The sequence below is a fragment of the Numida meleagris genome, chromosome 27, assembly GCF_002078875.1.
Source record: "Numida meleagris isolate 19003 breed g44 Domestic line chromosome 27, NumMel1.0, whole genome shotgun sequence".
In the NCBI taxonomy this organism is placed as follows: domain Eukaryota; kingdom Metazoa; phylum Chordata; class Aves; order Galliformes; family Numididae; genus Numida; species Numida meleagris.
Genome location: NC_034435.1, coordinates 644,536 through 665,075, shown reverse-complemented (window position 1 = coordinate 665,075; position 20,540 = coordinate 644,536). Strand labels below are relative to the sequence as shown.

At 43.9% G+C, this 20,540-nt stretch overlaps 1 protein-coding gene across 5 annotated transcripts in view; it reads right to left on the bottom strand.

Moving 5' to 3' along the window:
• Positions 1 to 20,540, bottom strand: part of RANBP3 (RAN binding protein 3) — a 39,750-nt gene extending 19,210 nt beyond the window's left edge. For 4 of the 5 annotated variants that reach the window (XM_021378552.1, XM_021378553.1, XM_021378555.1 and 1 more), the window contains exons 1-4: positions 20,392 to 20,540; positions 10,773 to 10,828; positions 873 to 909; positions 701 to 787 (exon numbers count right to left, since the gene is read on the bottom strand). In XM_021378552.1, the coding sequence (XP_021234227.1) occupies positions 701 to 787; positions 873 to 909; positions 10,773 to 10,828; positions 20,392 to 20,413 (202 nt within the window). In that variant the 5' untranslated portion in view covers positions 20,414 to 20,540. Of the gene's footprint in view, positions 1 to 700; positions 788 to 872; positions 910 to 3,382; positions 3,446 to 10,772; positions 10,829 to 20,391 lie in introns of those variants that run through there. The other variant, XM_021378554.1, reaches the window with a different exon arrangement.

Genomic DNA, 20,540 nt, shown 5'->3' with positions numbered 1-20,540 from the left:
TCCACTGATTTCCCAATCTACTTTCCCAGCTGAGATGACCAATGAAGGACTGAAGTCCCTAGGCCTGCCTTAGGCACTACAGTGCCTCAGTTTAAATAATCCTCAACTGAATGTTGTTTTTGAAGAGAGAAGGAATAAATTTGAAAGATTTTTTTTGTGGGTGAAGCCAGGTGTCATGCAAGACCACTCTGGCATATATGAACTAGAAGAATTTATTTGAGCCCTTCACAGTGATTTGCATCTCTTGCACGTACCAGGTGAGAACGTTGCTGAAATGCACTGAATTCTTGCCAGTTGAGGAGGAGTGGAAGAAAACTGATAAAGGGAACTCAAGCACAACCTGAGAATAAGTTTTGCCTGGCAGCACAGTAACTAAGGAAAACATGCCATTTATGTCAATTTTCTAAAGGGTGATCTTATGACAAAGCAAAAAGACAGCTGGTAAATTCTTCTGCTGAACAGCATGAAATTAGAAGCTCAAACTATGGTGCATGTGTATAAATACATACAAGTTTGTGCAAACTCCTCCGGGCTTGATTAAATTTGGTATCACAGACCATAGGAAAGTCAGAGTACATGGCTGCTATGGTCTTTCAAGGTAAAGCAATGCAGGCAGTAATAAGACTGCTGGTGTGACTCAGAGAAGCAGAAATAGGAAACCCACCTCTCATACAGCAATATGGTAAAAATTCACATTTACCTGACTGAGAAGGAGGGAACTGTGTTAGGGATGAAGTTCTCTCACGCTTTACAGGCGGACAGTAGTTTCCATCCTCTCGATCAGATTCTGTAGGAAAAAAAATAGAGAAAACATACAGAACCCCAAGAAGACATCTACCAGTGTTTCTTAAGCTTAAAATCAAATTTCTTACCATCTCCATCTTCTGGACTCGATCCATCTGCTGATCTCTGAAATCAGAAGACAGGGACAATGCATCAGATATTGAACATTTCAGTCTTCTGGGGGTACACAGAAATGCTTTAACCAAAGACTTTCTTTACTGTCAATGATACACATTCAAGGAAGAACACTGATTCACATATATGCATGCTGAATTTCACCTAAGCACTACAAATAACTTGAATTCAGAACATTTACAAGAGATGGCCAAAGATTCATAACCAAGCACTAATATTCTAAGCAGAGACTATGCAGCAATTATCACAGTTTACTATATATTGGAAATGATAATTTTAAAGTTCGTTTTGACCGAACCCAAACCCCTCACCCTGAAGATGTTATTTGGGAGTTTGCTCCAAAGCACTTCTTCCAAACTAATGCAACTGACAGTTCCTTCAACAAAACACCTGTGCTGGAGAGACATTCTTCAAAACACCCTATGATGTTTTGATAGGAATTAGCAATAGACATTCCCACAGCACCTCCCAGAGCATCAGAAGGAAAAACAGGCAGCATCACAGGCTGCCATTTACCATGATATTAAGTATTCTAAGAAAGTTTTCACATCTTCTGAGGATTTCTACATCACTTCTCTTATCTGCCCAGCTCACGCCATTTCCCTCATTCCCAGAGAACTGCTCACAACACATTCCATCTGCTGCAGGTGACTGGAGCAGCACCACCACCTTCTCATTACAACACCCCTCCACATACATTCACTTTTACCTGTGCAATAGAGTTTTCTTTTTAAAAGAACAGACAAGCAACTTTACCACCATCCCAGTCACGTATCTCTGAAATCTCAGTAAGAAATTAAGAGCTATCTGCAGTTTTAGGAATACAGTTTCCCCATACCAACACTCATCGGTTAACCCAACACAGTAATACCGTGTTTGATGACTCAGGCCATCCCCACATACCTCACCAAGTAATCCCCATTATTGAAATAAGGCTTTATTAGGCATACCTGTTGGCAATAAACACTGCTTTCCTGAAAGATAAAGCTGAAGCGGAAAATCCACGATACCACCTGTTTTAGCATTCAGTATCCAAAGTCAGAAAAAAGCCATTTTGTGCAGAAAGCACAGTCAGATACACCAGCAATCTGCATCAAACTGCAAGTCTGTATGCACAAAACCCCTCTAAAATCAACGTCACTTCCCCCAAATTCCAAAGCCTTCTAGAACTGTTAAATGGTTCTTGAGCATGGAGAATATAGTACACAACACTGACCAATACAAGTCAAACTCATACAGCACAAGCTCTAAATTATCATATTGTCATCATTTTATTAATTGATGCAAGCACAACTAGACATGCTGTCACTATGTTCAGTGACAAAGGAGCATCAATATCCCAAACCAATCCTGTAATCCCTGGCAGAGCAGCTGCTGCACAGGTAACAGACTTCCCACTGTCTCAAATGTATTTCTCTTCCCTAGGCATCTCAACAAGTAGATCACTTGTTATGCTACCTCCCACCCTTACCAATTAACACGCTTAACGCTGTTGATTACTGCCTGGAAAACTAAGGGCAGAGTTTGCAAATAACTCCAACCAGAAAAAAGCTTAGATTTACATATTTCATAGACTTTGGAATTTACAGATCAGGGAAGAAAAAAATCTCAATGTTTCAGGCTGATCCCCGTGCACAGACAGACCAAAGACCCCACTGTAGTCTGCCTCAATCTTCGAACTCCTGCCTTCCAGATATCCAGGCTGGTTTTTCTCTTTTGAAATGAAAGAGAATGGGCAGAATTTACAGCATTGTTGAGAAATGCTTGTTAATTATTTTTTTTTAATATTTAGCTTCCAGCAGAAGACATGCGTCATGCCATATCTTTGCTGCTACGTAAAAACTTGCAGGCAACGCTCACTCCATCAGGTGGGCACTCACCAGTCAGGACATCTCTGCTCTGGGGACATTTCAGGCCTCCCTTTGCAGGCTATCAGTTGGACCTCACAGCACTGTTTTTTTACACACATAAGCTACACAACAGAAAGGAAAGCCAGGACCACCTCACCTCGCACAGAACCATTAAGGTGACCCAAGTGACTCAGCTTCTCTCCATTCAGCTCTTGGAAACCAGAAACAGCGAGACAAACCAGTAATGCCTCAGTCTGATCCCCAGTTTGCTCCCTCATTTAAAAACTTCCTTACTCCATCTTTCCCCTACTTCTAGAAATCCAGCTACAGAAAAGTTACAATTATTTCTCAATAGCTGCTCCTGCAGTTTTGACATGTTTATAATTAACAGAATTACCTTTCTTTAAAGGCACCCAACCGCCTTGTAAGAGTGGAAGTGAGAGCAGATTAACCATCACAGGCTGAAGTGCCATTACTGCACCCTTACACCCACTGCTTCCTCACACAGTTTCTGGGTCATACATGCACTGCAGGTGCTACATATACTAACAGACATGAATTTATGTCAACTTCAGCAAGCTTGGCAGCTTTTGTTTCTTCCAGTTGTATGATACCTTGTGAGGATTATTCATTCGCTCTTGAGGGAAGAAAAGAAGCAGACGTCCTGTGTGGAGTAGCCTTCACAGGCAGAATTCTATGAAACACACCTAGTATGTGTGGTCACAATGAGGAATGACACTCACCTGCACCAGGAAACCACAGCTCACCAAGCAGAAAGGGCAAGTCCAATTTCAAAATTGTGCTGAAAGGCTGCAGGTAGCAGTCATTTAGTCATCTCATCTTCCCAAAAGCTCCTGCCTGTGCCATTAGTAGAAATGTCTTATGCTGGCATTACTGAGAGCTTTCTCTCTCAAGTACTTAAATTCAAAATTCTGCTTTAGCATCCTCCTTGGTGCTGTTAACCTGCTAAGAACATTACTGGTTGGCATGAAAAGCTGCAGCTCACAACCAGTGCAAGCAGAGCATCACTTGGTCGAGTCACAGCATTCTGGCTGGGAAGGAATAAAGAATCGTCCTCCAGCCGCTTTGAGGCACCCCTCACACACAGCTACTTCTCACTCACACGAGCCCTTAGCAAATGCTCAGCTGCTTTGGAATTCATCCTTGATGCACCTTCTGCCATTCTGCCCACTAGGAATACCCAAGTGAACTTCATTTCTGCCAACTGAAACAATGCTTAGAGGGGACTAAGGAGATCACAGCTAGACCAAGCAAGCTACACTGCCTGCAGTTAACAGGAACGGACTCCTAGCGGAAGGGATGTTTCCTCCATCCCCTCAGCAGGTTTGCACTTACCCCTGCCAGCTCCTGTTGAACAGGAGCAAGCTGGGCTGCAGCAGCAGGACTCAGGGTAGCACTGGCTGAGGCCACAGAAGGAACAGGAAGGTCAGGGCCGCGCTCCTCAGCTGGTTCTTTGTGACCCAGAGCATGGCAGGGGGGCTCAACCACTCCCTGGGGGTCCTCACCTGAATCCGACAAAGCTTTCTGCTCTGCAGGGGACTGGGAGTAATAAAAGACAATGTCCCTTCAATGCAAAGCTGCCACTCCGTGGAGCAGCCGTCCCAGTAAGAGGACCTGCTAATCCCTTCCTAGATTCCTCTGTTTTAACAGCCTGGCAGAAGGAATTGATTGCCCCTGAGATATCAGTTAAAATATACTAGGCTCTGCTGACTATATTAGCTTCCCTCCCCACAGGGAACACCAGCTGGGGCAAATGCACTGCTTGGAAGTTGGCTAGAACTGTTGCAGCACCCATCAGAGGAACCCTCCTGTACTCACAGGGCTCAGGCTCCAATCCAGGCTGCACGGGCAGCTAGCTGCTTTAGCCCCTGGTCCAGAAACAGGAATTAAACTGACAGTATCCATAACTAATTGCACTTTGCAGGTTCTTCAGACCATGTTTGAGAGAGGCAGGGTTGATTATAAAGTTATCCACAGAAATTTGTTGTCATAACATTCACACAGGACAATATCCTTCCTCATTCACATGAGAGTGAATACCCTGAAAAGCAACAGTAATGTTTTCTTCTATAAATTAGGAGGTCAGCACATCTATTTCAAGGCAGATCATGATCAAATACCCAGCACACAGTACTGGGATTCGGCACTTGCTGCATTCCCATCTCTGTCACAAGCCCTTCAACTTCCAAATGAACTGCAGCTCATCCATCCAAGGGGCCCAAAGTTCTTCAGCTGTGACGTGGCCTGGCCTTAAACAGGAGCAATCAGCAGAAGACATCAGTAAATGCAATTTTAACAGTGTGGTTATTTCAGTTCTGTCAAGTTTTTAATGAGTAAAAAGTAATTTCTTGCAAAGATTTAAGTACCAAAAAGGTCACCTTTCGAGCCTGTCCAGGCCCCTCTGGATGCCATCCCTTCCTTCTGTTGCATCACTGCACCACTCCGCTTGGTGCCATCAGCAGAATTGCTGAGGGTGCACTTGATCACACTTCTATGTCATTGTGAAGATGCTGAAGGGCACGAGTCCCAAGATGGGCCCCTGGGGGACACCACTTGTCACCAGCCACCACCTGTACACAGATCCATTGACCACAACCCTCTGGAGTGATCAGCTGGGGTTAACCTGATCCAGTCAGGTTCCCAATTCTCAAACACACAAACTGTTTTGGCATTTGAGCCTCTATCCCCTTTGCCAACAGCTAGCAGAATCAGCAAGCTTTCAAAACACTGAGAGTTCAGAGGAGACCATCCCTGTACGTGGACCAAACCAATCCTGGGGCGAGCTAACTACCACCAGAGGTCAATGGAATGACTGGGAAACCTGACAGAGACACTGGGGTGAAGATGACTGGGAAGATTTAGTGTCTTTAAGACAACAAATAATGCATAGGAAAGGTTACAGAAGCATTTCTGTATGAAAAATAGCTGAACGGCTTTGGATTCTTCACATGTAATGCACAATTTTTGGAGAACAGGAGCTTGAATACAAATCTGCAGCAACATGTAGGATGACAATGCAGAGACTCCTACAGCACAAGAACTGGAAGGGATCAAAAAAAAGAACTAAAAAAGCCATTAATGCCTATTTAATTAATGCAATTACCTTCGCAGAAAAATCCAGTGCCAAGATGAGTTCCTCAACCAAGTCAATTCATGAAAGTGTACTTTTAAAATATATGTATAAATGGAACAAAACTACTCCAAGTGCCCACGCTGTGCTAATAGGATATGGCTTACACCTCAGAAGGCAAATCTGACAAAGGCCTCAAGAATTTCTCCAAAACTTCAAGACAGATGTTTATGCAGCTGTTCTTAAAAGCACATCCAAAAGAAACCGCAGACTCCCTCAAAATTCATTTTCGTCTTCAGCCATGCTTACTATTGGACATATTTTCTAATCTCTTAACATCAGAAATTCTTATTTAAAGTTCTTGCTCTGAGCTCACTGGTGCTCATAAGGAACAGTTTATTCTCATCGTTTATGCAGTGTTTTATATCAGTGACAATTTGCGTCCCTCCTTGAGCCTCCTCTTCTCTAGAGGAAAACCTTCCTTACAGGTACAGCTCTAGGGAGGACCTGGCAGAAACCTGCTACTGTCTATTAAACACTAAGGCAAAGATCAGTGGCTGGACTAATGATGTCAGGAAGTCACTTATACCACATCACCTTGCACAGCCAGATCAAACTAAACCTATTTCATTAAAATAGACAAAAAATGAAAACCACATTAAATATATAAGTCTGCTTGGAGACTTGGCTTCCACTATATCACTGGACACAATTCAAGAGACGTGGAAAAATTCATAGATCAATGTGATGCCAAAATATCATACAGGCAAGGAAGTAACATTCCTTTTAAGCAAAGACTGGCACAAGCATTCATTGGAGTCTGGTTTTACTCTCAGTTCCTATGTTCATATGCTTTGCAAGGCTTGATTTCTCATCTTACCTGTCCATACGCTGTGAAACTGGGAGCATCTCAGTGGGTCACTATCTTTTCATATCTCAGGAGTTGAACAACTCTCGCTGGCATTCTCAAACGCTTTCAGATACATCCCTCCCTCCACATTCCTCCAAAGCACTGCCTTCTACAACAGTCCCAGCACATTTACAACTGTTCTCTCCATTGCAGCAGTGCAGCAATACATACACAATGATGAGCCCTTAAGCATCACCTTAAAGCACACTGTTGATTTACAGCACAGCTCAGCTAGCTCTCCCTGACAGATCTTGAAGCAGCTATGCTAACGCTGCTAAGACAGTCTGCAAAGTGATATTGCTGCCTCTCCCTCAAGTTACTTCCTCCACAATTAGTGCTCTAACACCAGCCAAACCCAACAAGTCACATCCACAGCACAAGTAATGGTTTATAACCAAACCTCTCCTCAAAACAGCAAAAACCAGGCATTTCCAAATCATACAAAATCCGATCTAGACTTCAGCCAATCCTTTACCACTTGTGCCCCGATCAGCTTGCACTTTTTTATGCTTAGGCACATGCTCCTGCTTTCCTGACTACACAGGAATGCCACCAGCTCCACACCTTCTATTTTTAATGCTCCAGAGCTGAGACCTTGATAACAGATTCAACATCTTAAGGATGTAAATCCTTGTTCACAACTAACCCTTAACCTTTATGACCAGCTGTCACCCCTTCAACACAGCATTGTTTTGTAGGGCGATTCGGGTACGGGACATGACCCACAAATACAGCCTGCCCTCCTTCAGAGTCATCCTTAAATTCTTTCCTTCTAAATGTGCTCTGAGAAGCACGCTGTAGCTCACGTGTAAGTTCTCAGGATAGATAATGGAGTAATACTCTGTGCTTAACATAATGAGGCTGGGACTTCATGTTGCTTTTTGATCTTAACAGCTACGAGAACTCAAAAGCTGATGCAATTTCCCAACCGGTGTCAGCACTAGAAGTTCTCCTTGTCAGAAAAAGGACTGGCAATGTTTAAAGAAGCAAGATAATTGGTCGCCATCATTCAGATGAAAAGCTGAAGGAAAACTGTAAAAATAGTTCTTGTAAGAAATTAAGGAGGTAAGAAATAATGAAAACGGAGACTCAGGTGGAAACAGAGGGGACAGCAGAAAGAAAAGTTCTAAAACTCCGTAATGACTGAAAAAGTGGTAATTAAAATACAAGGCCATTGATCAGGGAGTGCATGTGCTACTACTACACTGTCAAATATATTTTCCAACAGACCTATCTGCTCTGCTGCTTGCACCAACTCCTCAGAGCATCCAGAGTCACTGCACAGAACCATTCTTGCTCCTCCTGGAGAAAGTAACTGTCTTTGGGAACAAAAAGACTCCTAAGTAAGTGTAGACTAGGCATGGGCATCCAGCTTCACACTATTATTAACTGAGTGCTACCATGAAACTTAATCCAGATAGACAAATCTCATCTTTCTCAAGTTAAAAGACCCACAATTCGTGCACTGAAAGCTGAATTGAGACACATCATTCTGAACCAGCACGGTGTGCCCCCTGCCATGTAAACACGACAAACTGCATGACCTGATCTGTTACTAAACTGCATACAAATCTAATTGGAACAAATAATTTTACAGTTGCTTCCAGACTAACATGCATTTTGTTCAGCAACATGCTGAATATTTTGCAACTAACAGAGAAAGATGCTTAACACCTCCCAGGAACAATCTTAGAGAGTTAGAGAATGACTTTTTCTACAACTTAAGATGTAGCAGGCAACATTAGCTCCAGAGAACTACAGAACAATATCAACGCTGCCTTAAATACTGAGAGGGCTTGTAGACATTGCAACAAATTCTGCTCAAGATGTCCTGTCTGATGCAGAAGAGCACCAGGAAAACATCTCCACAATCACCACAGAAAGCAAAAATCCCCTTGAATACACAATGCAGTGCCTTCTCCTCGTCCTCAGCTTACTGTCAGAAATCCCCTGTGAATAATTCTTACAGCTCCAACTTGACCACACTACAAAAATTTAGTTAAATTACATACTTTAGAAATACTTTGTCAGCTATCTTAAAATTATTTTCCAAGTTTTACTCCAGGAAAAACTCTGTTAACAGATGTCCAACTGTATCAACACAACACAGTACCCTCCATCAGTTCCTAATGCATTTCTGCCCTCTGTGCCTGCACATTGTTTGGCTCAGCCATGGACTTCCACACACCCCCATCAGGATGAGGCACAGCACCCACAGCAGCAGCTAAAGAGACAAAAAAAATCAGATCTCCCTCCCCAGAATCCTGGATCATAGAGTGGTTGGAAGGGACCCTGTGGTGGGCTGGCTGCCCCCCACCCCATCAGGCAGCCCAGGACCCCATCCAACCTGGCTTTGGGCAGACCCATGGATGGGGAACCCACAGCTTCTCTGGGCAGCTGTGCCAGGGTCTCACCACCCTCTGAGCAAATAATCTCCCCTTTTCTATTTTAAAGCCTTTCCCCTTTGTTCTATCATTATCTGCCCATGTAAAGTCAGCCCCCTGCCTGCTTACAAGTTCCCTTCTTCAAGCAGGGAACAGCCATAACAGGGTCTCCCCGGAGCCTTTTATTCTCCAGACTGAACCACCCCAACTCTGCCTGTTCTCATAGCAGAGGCACTCCAGCCTTCTGAGCATCTCTGTGGCCCTCCTCCAGACCCACTGCCACAAAACAGTGTTTGAGCTCTTGAGGAAGTTTATTGTGAAAGACTGGCTATGATGAGGGAACAGCCACAGGTAAGCACTGCTGAAGCTCTGAGACAATGACACCTGTAGGGTAACCTGTAACCTGTGGGGCAAGAGAACGGAGCTACACACCTCCTGGTCCCCATCAGCTCCTGCTTAAGCAAGGATAACCTCGATTATTATTACCATTTTCCAGATGTTCACATCTTTTACTCATTATACACCAGGCATAATTTAAATACAGCCATTTCTTTATCATTTTCCTGCATTTCCCCCCCCCCAAACTAGTTTACAATATCAGAAACTAGCAGGCTTACCATTTGAGCAAAACAATGCAAGGACAGCTATCTTAGCACTCATCCACACCATTTTGCATCTCAGTTTCAAAGTGACAAGGCATGCTACCTACACTGCACCCTGCTTGCATATGCATAGTTTTCCATTACATCTATTTCCATTTAGTAAAAATTTCCACTCAAAGGAAGGTCCCACTTCTTCCTTCAACGCTGTCATTCCCCTCCTGAGCTCTACTCCCCCCCACACGAGCTCTACCATGCTCTTCAGAGAACCATGAGAGTGTTGAGGTTGGGAGGCACATCTGGACCTTACCCAGTCCAACCCCCACTGCAGCCGGGACACCCTGAGCAAGCCATCCAGGCCCATGTCCAGACAGCTTCCGAAGATCTCCAAGGAGACTCCACAACCTTCCTGCTCTGCACAGCTCAGTGCTCCTGGTGGGCAGAGGGAGCCTCTGGGCTCTGCTTCTTGCTCAGTGCCTCTCATCCTGCCCACACCAGCACTTCCACTTCCCAGCAGATCGTGGCACAGCTCTTACCTCAGCACTGCTACTTCAGATCCAAAGGCAGGGGACAGGCACACACGGGTAAAGGGATTACCAAAGAAATCAGACATAGCATATTCACACATTATGTATCCTTGCATAGTAAGCTATGTGAGAAGTGATAATCTAGACCATGAGTTTTCTTTCTTTGCCCTGACTATTATCAGAAGTTTTACAGTTTTCTCATGCAAAAACTGCAAGCACTCCTTGACCACCTGTTCCTTCCAAGGTACAGCTCTGAAGATGCTTTCTCTCCTAAATTTCATCTGCCTTCTGTCTGAAGAGCTACCCATCTCACAGCATCATCACCTTTCTTCCCACTTACATCCCTCTACTTCACCCTGTGCCTCGTTATAGTGTCAATGCTCTATTGTCCATTTTCACCTTCAGAACAACACACAAGCAGCTGCTCACGAGGAAATACGAATGAGGGCTACAGGATGAAAAACAATAGCATACATTATCAGCATTTCCTTACCTTCTGTGCTTTATCCTTCTGAAATACGAAGACAGGTGGAGCAATGGCAGGTTTTTCTGCAAAAAGAAAAATTGTTGGTTTTTTTCCAACCACATTAATCATTTACTAATATAACAACTTCACAATCCATGGTACTTTTACAGACAAAAAAAACTTCAAGGACACAGTTACATTTCAGTTACACAAGTTGTTTCAACTGGTTCCTGGCAAGACATAAATACTGTAAGGACTTGATCTTCAAGAGGCTGAAGCACATTAAGAACAGAAATACAACTGACAGAAATGATACCTAAAAGCTGCATAGACTCTCTTTTCTCCCCAGATCTGTTTCCAAGCAGTCCTTCCACCCTACGTGGGTATATCAGCACCAAGAGGCCCTTTGCAAGAGAGTTTAATTCTTGAACACATGTAAGTTTTGTCAGCAAAGGCTTCTCCTTTCCCACAGTATTACACCAACGCAGTAGGTAGGAAGCCCAGGACAAGGGGGAATGGCTTTGCACTAGAAGAGGATAGATCTAGGTTAGATGTAAGGAAGAAATCTTTTACCCAGTGAGCAGGGAGGCTATTTAAAGATAAGCAACTATAACTATTTACAGATAAACAATTTAAACCAAACATCCTATGTGCATTATTAGAGGCACCAGCCTTACGAGTGCAATTGGAAAAGCAGATCTGCTACCTACCTGAAGGTCAGATAGAAACATTAGCAGGATACGTTTTGAAATATGCGTACCACTGGTACATTTGGTCCTCAAGAGCAGAAAGAATTTCTGGAATGAATGCATATTTTCCACTGCCCTTAATGACACCAAAACAAGGGGGTGGGGGTGTGAAATAGGAGAAACGAGCTTTCCTCAGACTTCAACCAAGGGATATCACGTACACGTGGCGTATTTAAAGAATTGGATGTACACTGCAGTCAGCAACCCTGCTCCATGCTTGTAGGGTTGAATATGAGGACAGCATTTAAGTCTCTCTTCAGAGCGAGACACTGCTCCAGGGGAGGAACTCAGGGAGAGCTGAACTTGGGCTAATTTCCTTGCCAAAGCTCCATCACTGCAATTATTCGGTTCTATGAACAAGATTAGGCACCTGACAAGACTGAAGGTTTAAGAACAGATATTAGGTCAGTTGTGGTGAAAAAGTGAAACTGTACCTGACAAAAAATGATTACTCTAAGAACTCTATGTTACTTGAGGGTAGATTTTCCACCCTTCTGTGCGCCTTATCCAGAGATAATGAATCAAAAACACTGCAACTGAAATCTACAGTCACTAAGACCTAACTGCTGCACTTGTCCCAGAAGCGGAGTCTATGGCAGCGTAACGGGTTCTTCAGGAGGGAGCAGCCACATCGCTACGAGGCAGGGACACTTCGGGACCCCGACCCCCCCCCCCCCGGGGGGGTTTGGCTTATGCAGAAAGAGCTTCTAACTTATAACCCTTCACATCAAGGTGATTAAAAAAAGCATTTGGAGTATTCAAATATTAATTAACGATGCAATTACAGCAACCACAGCTTCGCTCACCACCATCCCATTGCACCAGGCACGTTCTTTATCATGGATCCAAAATCTACAACGCTGCTGAGGACGTGTGTGTGCCCTGTTATAACGTTATGCAACTGCTAGCATAGTAGAGGATGCTTTCAGAGAATTGCTTGCACTACATCAGCATTATTTTTTTTTTAGAGGTTAACTGATGTTGTGCGCTTAATTCAGAAGACATGACTGCATTTCTCTTTCAGACTCATTTCCCTGAGAAGCACAAGAGGTCTGTTCTTCCTATAGAGAAATAGAAGCAGTATTGGTAGTTATATAAAGGACATCCTTCACTTCACCAGGTCCTTTCTGAGTTCTGCACCAAGACCACAACGCTGGAAGAACTCGCTTCATTCCAGCCCAAGGCAAGAGAGGAGCACTGTGTTTCCTGATGTGACCTTCAGAAAACACTGCACATTTTCTGAGCTTTTTTTTTTTGAGGAAGCACTTTCAGCAAAAGCATTAAGACAGAGAAAAACATTATTACCATTGATCACTCATTACCTCACTTGTTAAAAAATTGAAAACAAGAACGTGAGTGCTACTCTCCCTGAATGCATTTATGTACATATCATATTAATGAGCTCTAGTAGTTAATGTTTCCCTTGTGAAAGCACTTGGACACTGTACAAGACCCTTCCCATACTGCTTTTCAATAAGCAGGACAAAACCAATTCTTAGCAGGACATTCTCCAGTATTTCAATATCTGCCTCAAACCAAACCCATGCTGCACGAATCATCTCACTCTGACATCCTAGATTCAAGAACAGTTTTATTTCTACTCCTCCTTTTCCCTTCCTCCCAAGCTCTTCTTCCAGTCACCACCATCACAGAGGTGATGCATTTTGTCTCAATTCTATCCTTCCAAGACTGATCCCACCCTCTGCTGTGCCAAAAAAGATCTATTGGATGACCAGTGACCAGGGCAAGCACAAGCCACATTTCCATATCAACTTAGCAAGCATGCACCCGTTCCATGTGGTGTTCTAAGGTTTACGTACAGCAAAACAGAGCCATCAGCTATTTCACGGTCAAGTCAACTATCAATATATGCCCTATGTGCTACCACAAATACATACACTATTAACCCCCCTCAGCTTGCTTCACAGGCCTTGGAAACAAAAACAGAGGCTACTATCTCAATGGCTCAGAAGTATCATGTCTTCAAGTCACAGATTCTATTAAATGAGTTTATTCATTTCACTCCAGTGCCTGACTATGCATTGCTGTATCTGAGGCTACAAAGTCAACCATGTTTCCTCCAACTAGAGGAAACGTGACCTCATTTTACCCCTCCAACAGCTCACACCAACACAACCATAGGGGTTGGGCGTTATGTTGGAAATACAAAGTTTTAAGCCTTCACTGCAGCACGAAGTGATCCGTTACTGAAGAACCCAACACAAATATAAAAAGCATGCCCCTTTATGAATCCATTTTTGAAGGCACCTACAGTGCAGCAAATATTTTCTTTTGAAACTTCATTCCAAGTTACATTTCGAAGTGTGACAGCATCTGACTGCATCGAAACCAGGCAAGCAAGCCCTTGGATCTGCAGAAGCAACCTACAAAGTGCAAAGCACCCAAGCTGAAAACAAGTGCCTTGAGTTTAACTCACTATAATACATAATCTGAACGAAAAAGTAGATTGTACTCAGAAACAATGAAGTATTAACAAGGATAAAGGCAATCGGGTTGTTAATTCATGAAAGAGATTCAGATTGGTAATTTATTGCCTGTGAAAGGCATATCTGTGGGTCAACACATGAACTACAACGCACTACAGAAACTGTTTTAAGAAAGTGTTATATATGCAAATATTATGTAATGGATTTCCTGGATTTCAACTTCCAGAGGATATTTTCTGAGGGTCAACGTCGAGGAAAAGATGCTGAGAGAACAGAAAATGAACTGAGAGGATCCTCTCCCCAGGAGCTCAGGGTCTTTGCTTTGCCAGCTGCCCTGTAAGAGCACCTGCCTGTGAGCAGGAACTCTTCACTTTCACTCTCAGCTCTCTCAAGTCTTCTTCGGTACACTGAAGTCTATTCAAATCTAGACATCTGGGATATTTCTGTTGAAGTGAGGACTTGCTGCATTGTTTGAGACCACTGAGGTACATGCTAGTTCTACTCATTGGACAGGATGCACGTGGGGGGGGGGGGGATCTTCACACATCTCTTCCCCATGGATGTTCTACTTCTGTACTACGCCATCATGGTCGCAGACCTCAGGAATCCATGGCAGTCAATCAACAGATACACACAAATCAATACACAGGCAGAAAGGAGAAAAGAATGAGTTGATGTGGAAATATAAAGCTACTTCTCCAGAGGTTTAAAATATCAAGCGTGCACTGGGCAGTGGAGGAGCATTCCTAAGAAAACGTTCACACCTCCTCCTGTGCCCCAGGCCCTGCTCCTTAAGGGAGAAGCATGACACATTAAGAAAGCCCAGCAGTAACATCCTGACCAGAGAACAGACACTGATTTTCAAGGACATGTTATAATTTGCTTCCATTTTTCCACCTTCCACCTCAGAGCACTCCAAGTTCTAAAGACGACTTGAATTAAACCTTCCAAGCAGCAGCATGGAGCCTTCCCCAATTCCTCCTTTACTTACTCTTTTCTGCTCAGACTCAGAATGACCAGCTACCTTTTCTCCAGGATGGTTTAACTGATTAACAGGCCCACTTAATTATCAAATAATGACTCATTTCAGATTTGAAATAAGATAGATAATCCTTCTGTCGCAGCTGCCGGAGCCCAGCCTACACCTAGCCTTCCCCCTGAGCAGTGCATCCTTTTCAGCTCAGTTGGTGGGAGCAGGATTGCACCAAAATGATGTAAAGCCAACACAGAAACAAACAGTAAAACCAGTTGACAATCACCTACAACAGAACACAGGAAAAGGGGGGAAAAAAAGGAAAAAGACCGAGGGGATCCCTACAGTCTGGGCTATGGGGAAGCACCAACAGACACCCTGCACCCTTGGTAAGGCTTGATGTGAGATCAGCACGCTCCATCAGACTAGCTGCACAAGCACTACAGTGACTTACAGTGCAGTGCTGCTAAGGATAAAAGGAAAAACGACTGTTTAGATGTTTCAGAAGGTTTTCTTTACCCTTCCTTAAGATTTGTGCAAAAATGAGTACTAAAAAGTATCTGGAAAATAAAAACATGGGCACAAAAAAGCACATTAGTTGCAAACAGAATTAAGTGGTGGTTACATGGATTTTAAGTATTTTCTCAGCATGCTTTACTTCCTTACCACGCAGTCTGCTCTTCCTGCCCTCTTCGGTACACTCAAAACAGCTACTACATAGCAGCTGAATTCTACATGTATACAAGCCTGTATGGTACCAAACCTGGAAAATAACTGCAGGTGTTTCCTTTATACTACAGCATGGCAGAGAAGAAAAGTGGAACCTAAGTCTTTGTCAGCCAAAGAATACTTGATGGCAACAGCTTACAATTAAGAAAAAAAGCAAAGACGTTATAAAGAAAGCAGGTAACCGGAAAATATTTGATTTGAGAACACAACTGCACACTCAGATTGTTTCAATTCCTTTAAGGAATAGACTTGCGTGCACAATCAGATACAGCACAGCTACAGAATTATATAAAGACAAATCTCTTTCCAGCATTCCCTGATGAAACGTCACTTGGTAAAAATAAATATATTTAAAAAAACCACTACTCACTAAAGTAATTTTTCCCTTGCTTTAAAAGGTTCTGCTGAGCGAAATCAAGTGTAGTATCAGTACAGCCATTAAATTTGATAGTTTGGAGACTGTGAAAGGCAACACTAAGTTGTGTACCGAGAAGAAATGCTTTTCCATAGGCACTGACTTACAGAGCCTTTGCACGAGAAGCTTTGGCCACTGCCACCTCACAAGTAACCTCCTGATCATGATGGGTGCCAGCTCAGAACAGAAGGACAAGTTCTTCTGACTAAAGGTTGAATGAAAACCTAAAAAAAATGCAATGTTAAATTTAAATTATGCTTATTTGAGCAAAAATATTCTTTCACCTTAATGCTGTGTAAGTTACTAAATGCAGAACAATGAGGCCAGGAGGATAAGTTAAAAAAGAGACCTGTACATTTGTTGTTTTATTAAATCCTGAAGGGACAGATAACAAGACTCTTCTTTTCCAATAGCTATGAATAGACTGAAAGCAAGAAGAAAGCTACGAAGCCAACAGCTGATCACTGAAAAAGACCTCACAAGCAAAGTCCAATCATACTTAATGACACTGGATCATTCATATCCAGAGTTCACCAATGAAGTCATTGTGAATATAAATGACAACAGGACGGTGGGGGAAAAGGGAAAAAAATATATTTCTAGATATTTCTGCCTCACTCTGAGAACTCTGCTTTCAAGATGCAAAGCATGTGATGACCTGGTTCATCTTCAAACCCTTTTGGTCTCCAATCACATGAACAAGCAGGCGACATCAACAAAGTACTGCCACAGCTGGTGTGGGAATGGAGAGTGTTCTTTTACATATCTAAGATTAATTAGAAATTTACATACCATTTTTAAAGCACAAACATCTTGTTTGCAGAGAAAGCGTTATTTCATCTCCCAAGCCCTGGTGACATCAGCAGGTTTCCCTCAGCTTTAGGTAGTTTCAGCTGAGCTACTTGACATAAAGCAAATGTTACACATCAGGAATGGGGAAAAAAATAAAGTAGCTTATTCTCAGCAGACGGGAAGAAGAAAACCAGTGAAGAAATCTAACTATTTTGCAGTGTAGATACTTAAAGAAGTCCAAAAAGCGACAACAAATTGCTACAGCACACAGACAGTAATCTTGTAAGCTAAAGTCGTTTTGTTCCTATAGAAGTGGCAGAGTTTGCCAACTCAGGGAATGCAGCACAGGCACCTTTGGCTCAGGAAATGGGAAGGAAGTCATCATGTGCTGGCTCTGAGAAGAGCCTGTACCTCTTCAATGACTGAAAGGAAATAATTCATGCTCAACATGAAGAGATCCTATCACCCAAAGCACAGACTCAGGAGCAAGTCATATACAAATGCTGAGTTGTACATTAACTGCAAGTTAATGAGAAGAGCATTCAGGTTTATGTCAGTGTGCGCCCAAACGGAAGTTTTCTAGCTCTCTATCGTATGTCACTGACAGATTTGTGGATAATAAGTGTCAGTTTTAAATCATGATCCAGCTAAAATGACTGAGTGTCATACCAAGGACTTCAAAGAAAACTCCTAATATCATTCAATACCTATTTTATACAACAATAACAATTGTGTATACTATTCCAAAATATCCCAGAACCACTTTTCAGAGCTTCACAATGCCAATTCTCCAAGTCTTTATTCCAGTCTCCCAATGGAACTTCCAACAGCTGGAGGGAAGCTCATCTCCTCCCCTTAGTTAGTGCCACACTCAGCAGCTCAGCTCCTCTCACAGCAGGGATCTATTCCAAGACCAGGATCTGCTCTTTGGAAACTTCACAATAGAAGGAACTTTGGAAGGTGGCATTTGGACCACCTCATTCTTCATCCCCCTTCTCAGAAGAGGACCCCTCCATCAATCCAACAACCTTGTGCCGGGATGCAGCTTGCCATCAAGGCACTACCAAGGGGTACAGGTGCAGCTTCACCAACACAACAGAGAAGGAAAGATAAGTTAAAGGAAAATTGTAATAGAACAAACAGATCGAGGACAATGAAGTAGCCCTGAATCCATGGAGCTATGAAGAAATGGATCACAGGATGTCCATTAAAACAGCTTAAAGGACATTGGTAGAACATTTAGTTGGAAACTAAGTCACCACTGATGTCATTGAGACTAGGAAGTCAGAACCTAGGGAATGAAGTAACTAGCATACTGTCAGAAAAGGAAAAACTATGAATAAAAAGAAACAAAGGAGTGTCACTGTAAAAGCATCACATTGAAAGAGTTCTGTATGAGTGAGCTGAAAGGGTATGAGCAGAACAGACCACCAAAGGACAGAGGGGAAGGTTCACTGCAGAACTCAGATGGATGAGATCCCAAGCGAGTTTCACTTGCAGGAACCAACAAGAAAAGCTATTGCTTAAGCATGCTAAGGAAAAACAATCTGCAAAAACAACCGAAACCACTTTCTACATATTTGTGACTACTATGTGTCAAGAACTAATTAGCTTCACACTTCATTATGAGGTACGGTTGAGAAAGTGTTGTTGTACTGACTGATCAAGATCTGTTTTAACCACATGTGAACGTTTAGCCACCAAACACTTGAAACAAAAGATCAATGCAAAGTAGAAGGTTGAAGAAATATTAGTACAGAAATTGTCATTCCATGTATTCAAATGAAAATGCCCAGGAAATAGAACATTCACACACTGTCCTGGAAAAGTCTAACAGGAAAATGTTTAAGAATGAAAAGAAAGTGATAAAAGTCACCACGGAGTACCACTGAAATGTAAGAGACCACAAGCAACGCAAATAGAAAGATCACCAAAAGCACTGACTTCCTGCAGAAAGATGCCACTACCATAAGTACACATGGTTGCACTGCCATGCAAAGAAACAGATACTTCAGAAGTGGAACTGGTGGAAAGAAAGCTAACACCAGAAAATGCATCCAATCACACCAGAACGAACCAACAACAGGTCAGAACTGAGCCGGTCCTGCTCAACCCTAAGGAAGTTATTCTTACTGAGAGAAGAAACACAACAGGGAAGGATGAAGATGACAACTCTGGAAGGAGACACGAGCTAAAGAGATATGCAGGTAAGGGGAGTCACTGGAGTCAGAGAAGGTCTGAAGGGAGAAAGAAAGATGAAAACACACAAATGACACCACATTGTGATTCTTGTTTTCCCCCATCGAAAGGCTACAAGATTCTACAGAAATACAGGGCTAGGAGTGTAAACATGAGACAAGGCAGCACCAGATGACGAAATGCTGCTAACTTAGAACACAACTTCCAGTTTAATGTTTCCTTCTTGAACCGGGAGGTAAAGTGAAGGGCTTGCATGAACCATAACAGCCATTCCCAAACTTCTGGTGCTGAAAGAACACCACAAGACATCAAGATACATTATAAAGTCTTACATATAGTCACCAAGTTTCCCACCAATAATCATCACGTATTTCACTATTCACTGCTGTTCTCAAAACTACTTATTGCACCTCCCTGAGTGCACACAGCATCTCTTCATTTGGGAGCCAACAGCCCCACGTGTGCTGCATCAGAAGATTCATTGAATACCTTCAGTGCAATTCTGTGGTTAGCTGCAGGTAGGATCCTGTCCAAAAGCTATGCCAACTATAGATACTTACTTCCTGCTGTCTAATGTTAACATCAGAGCTGTAAATGCCATTGGTAGAAAGCCTAAGCATCAGGAAAAATCATTGAAAGAAAGCACTAGGCATTTTGCCTCCTTCAGTGCATTCAAAGCCTTCTGTTACAATGAGAAGGGAGCTGGACCCCATCACCCCCACGTGTCCCTCCTGCGACTGGGACTCTAGAAACGTTGCAGGATGCTGGGGGCTGAGCTGGGGCCACCGAGAGCCCACCAGGGGCTGCCCAAACTGCTGATACCCGGTGCCGTTTAAGCAACAGCCTGCATCCCTTGGAGCTGAGTCCTCACGTACTACACTTGTACACCCCACATCACCCCAACTCTTTGGAGTTCCTTACCCCCGAGGTTTTCAAGCCAAGAAATGACGACTACACCTCACCCGGCCGCACACAGCAGCCTCAAGGGCTCCCCGTGCCAAAAGGAGCAGCAGCAAGGGCAGGGCCCCGCCGGCCCACGAGCCCCACGCAGGGCAGCCCTCCGCCCGCGAGGACCGCGCAGGGCGGGCGGGAGGGGAGCCGGCAGGCCCGGCCCGGCAGGAGGCCCCGCGGGCGGAGCGGGGGGCACGGCGCGGCCCGGCGGCGCCGCCTTTGTCCGGCCGCTCTCCCCGAGGGCCGGGGCACGGAGAAGCCGCGCGGGGACGGTGCGCTGAAGGCGACCGGGAGCGGATCGCGGGGCCCGACTCGGGCGGGCACGCTCCAGGCTGGGGCAGGGCCGGGGTCAGGGCCGGCAGCAGCGCCGCGCACAGCAGCGCCCGCCTACCTTCGTTCGCGAGGTCCGCCATTTTACTTCCTCAATCACGCCCGAAATGCATCGCGCAGCCGGACGGCTTCCACCAGCGGGCCGCGCTGCGCATGCACCAATTTACGGGCACCCGGCGCATGCGTAGACGGTCGGCCTCGCGGGGGGCG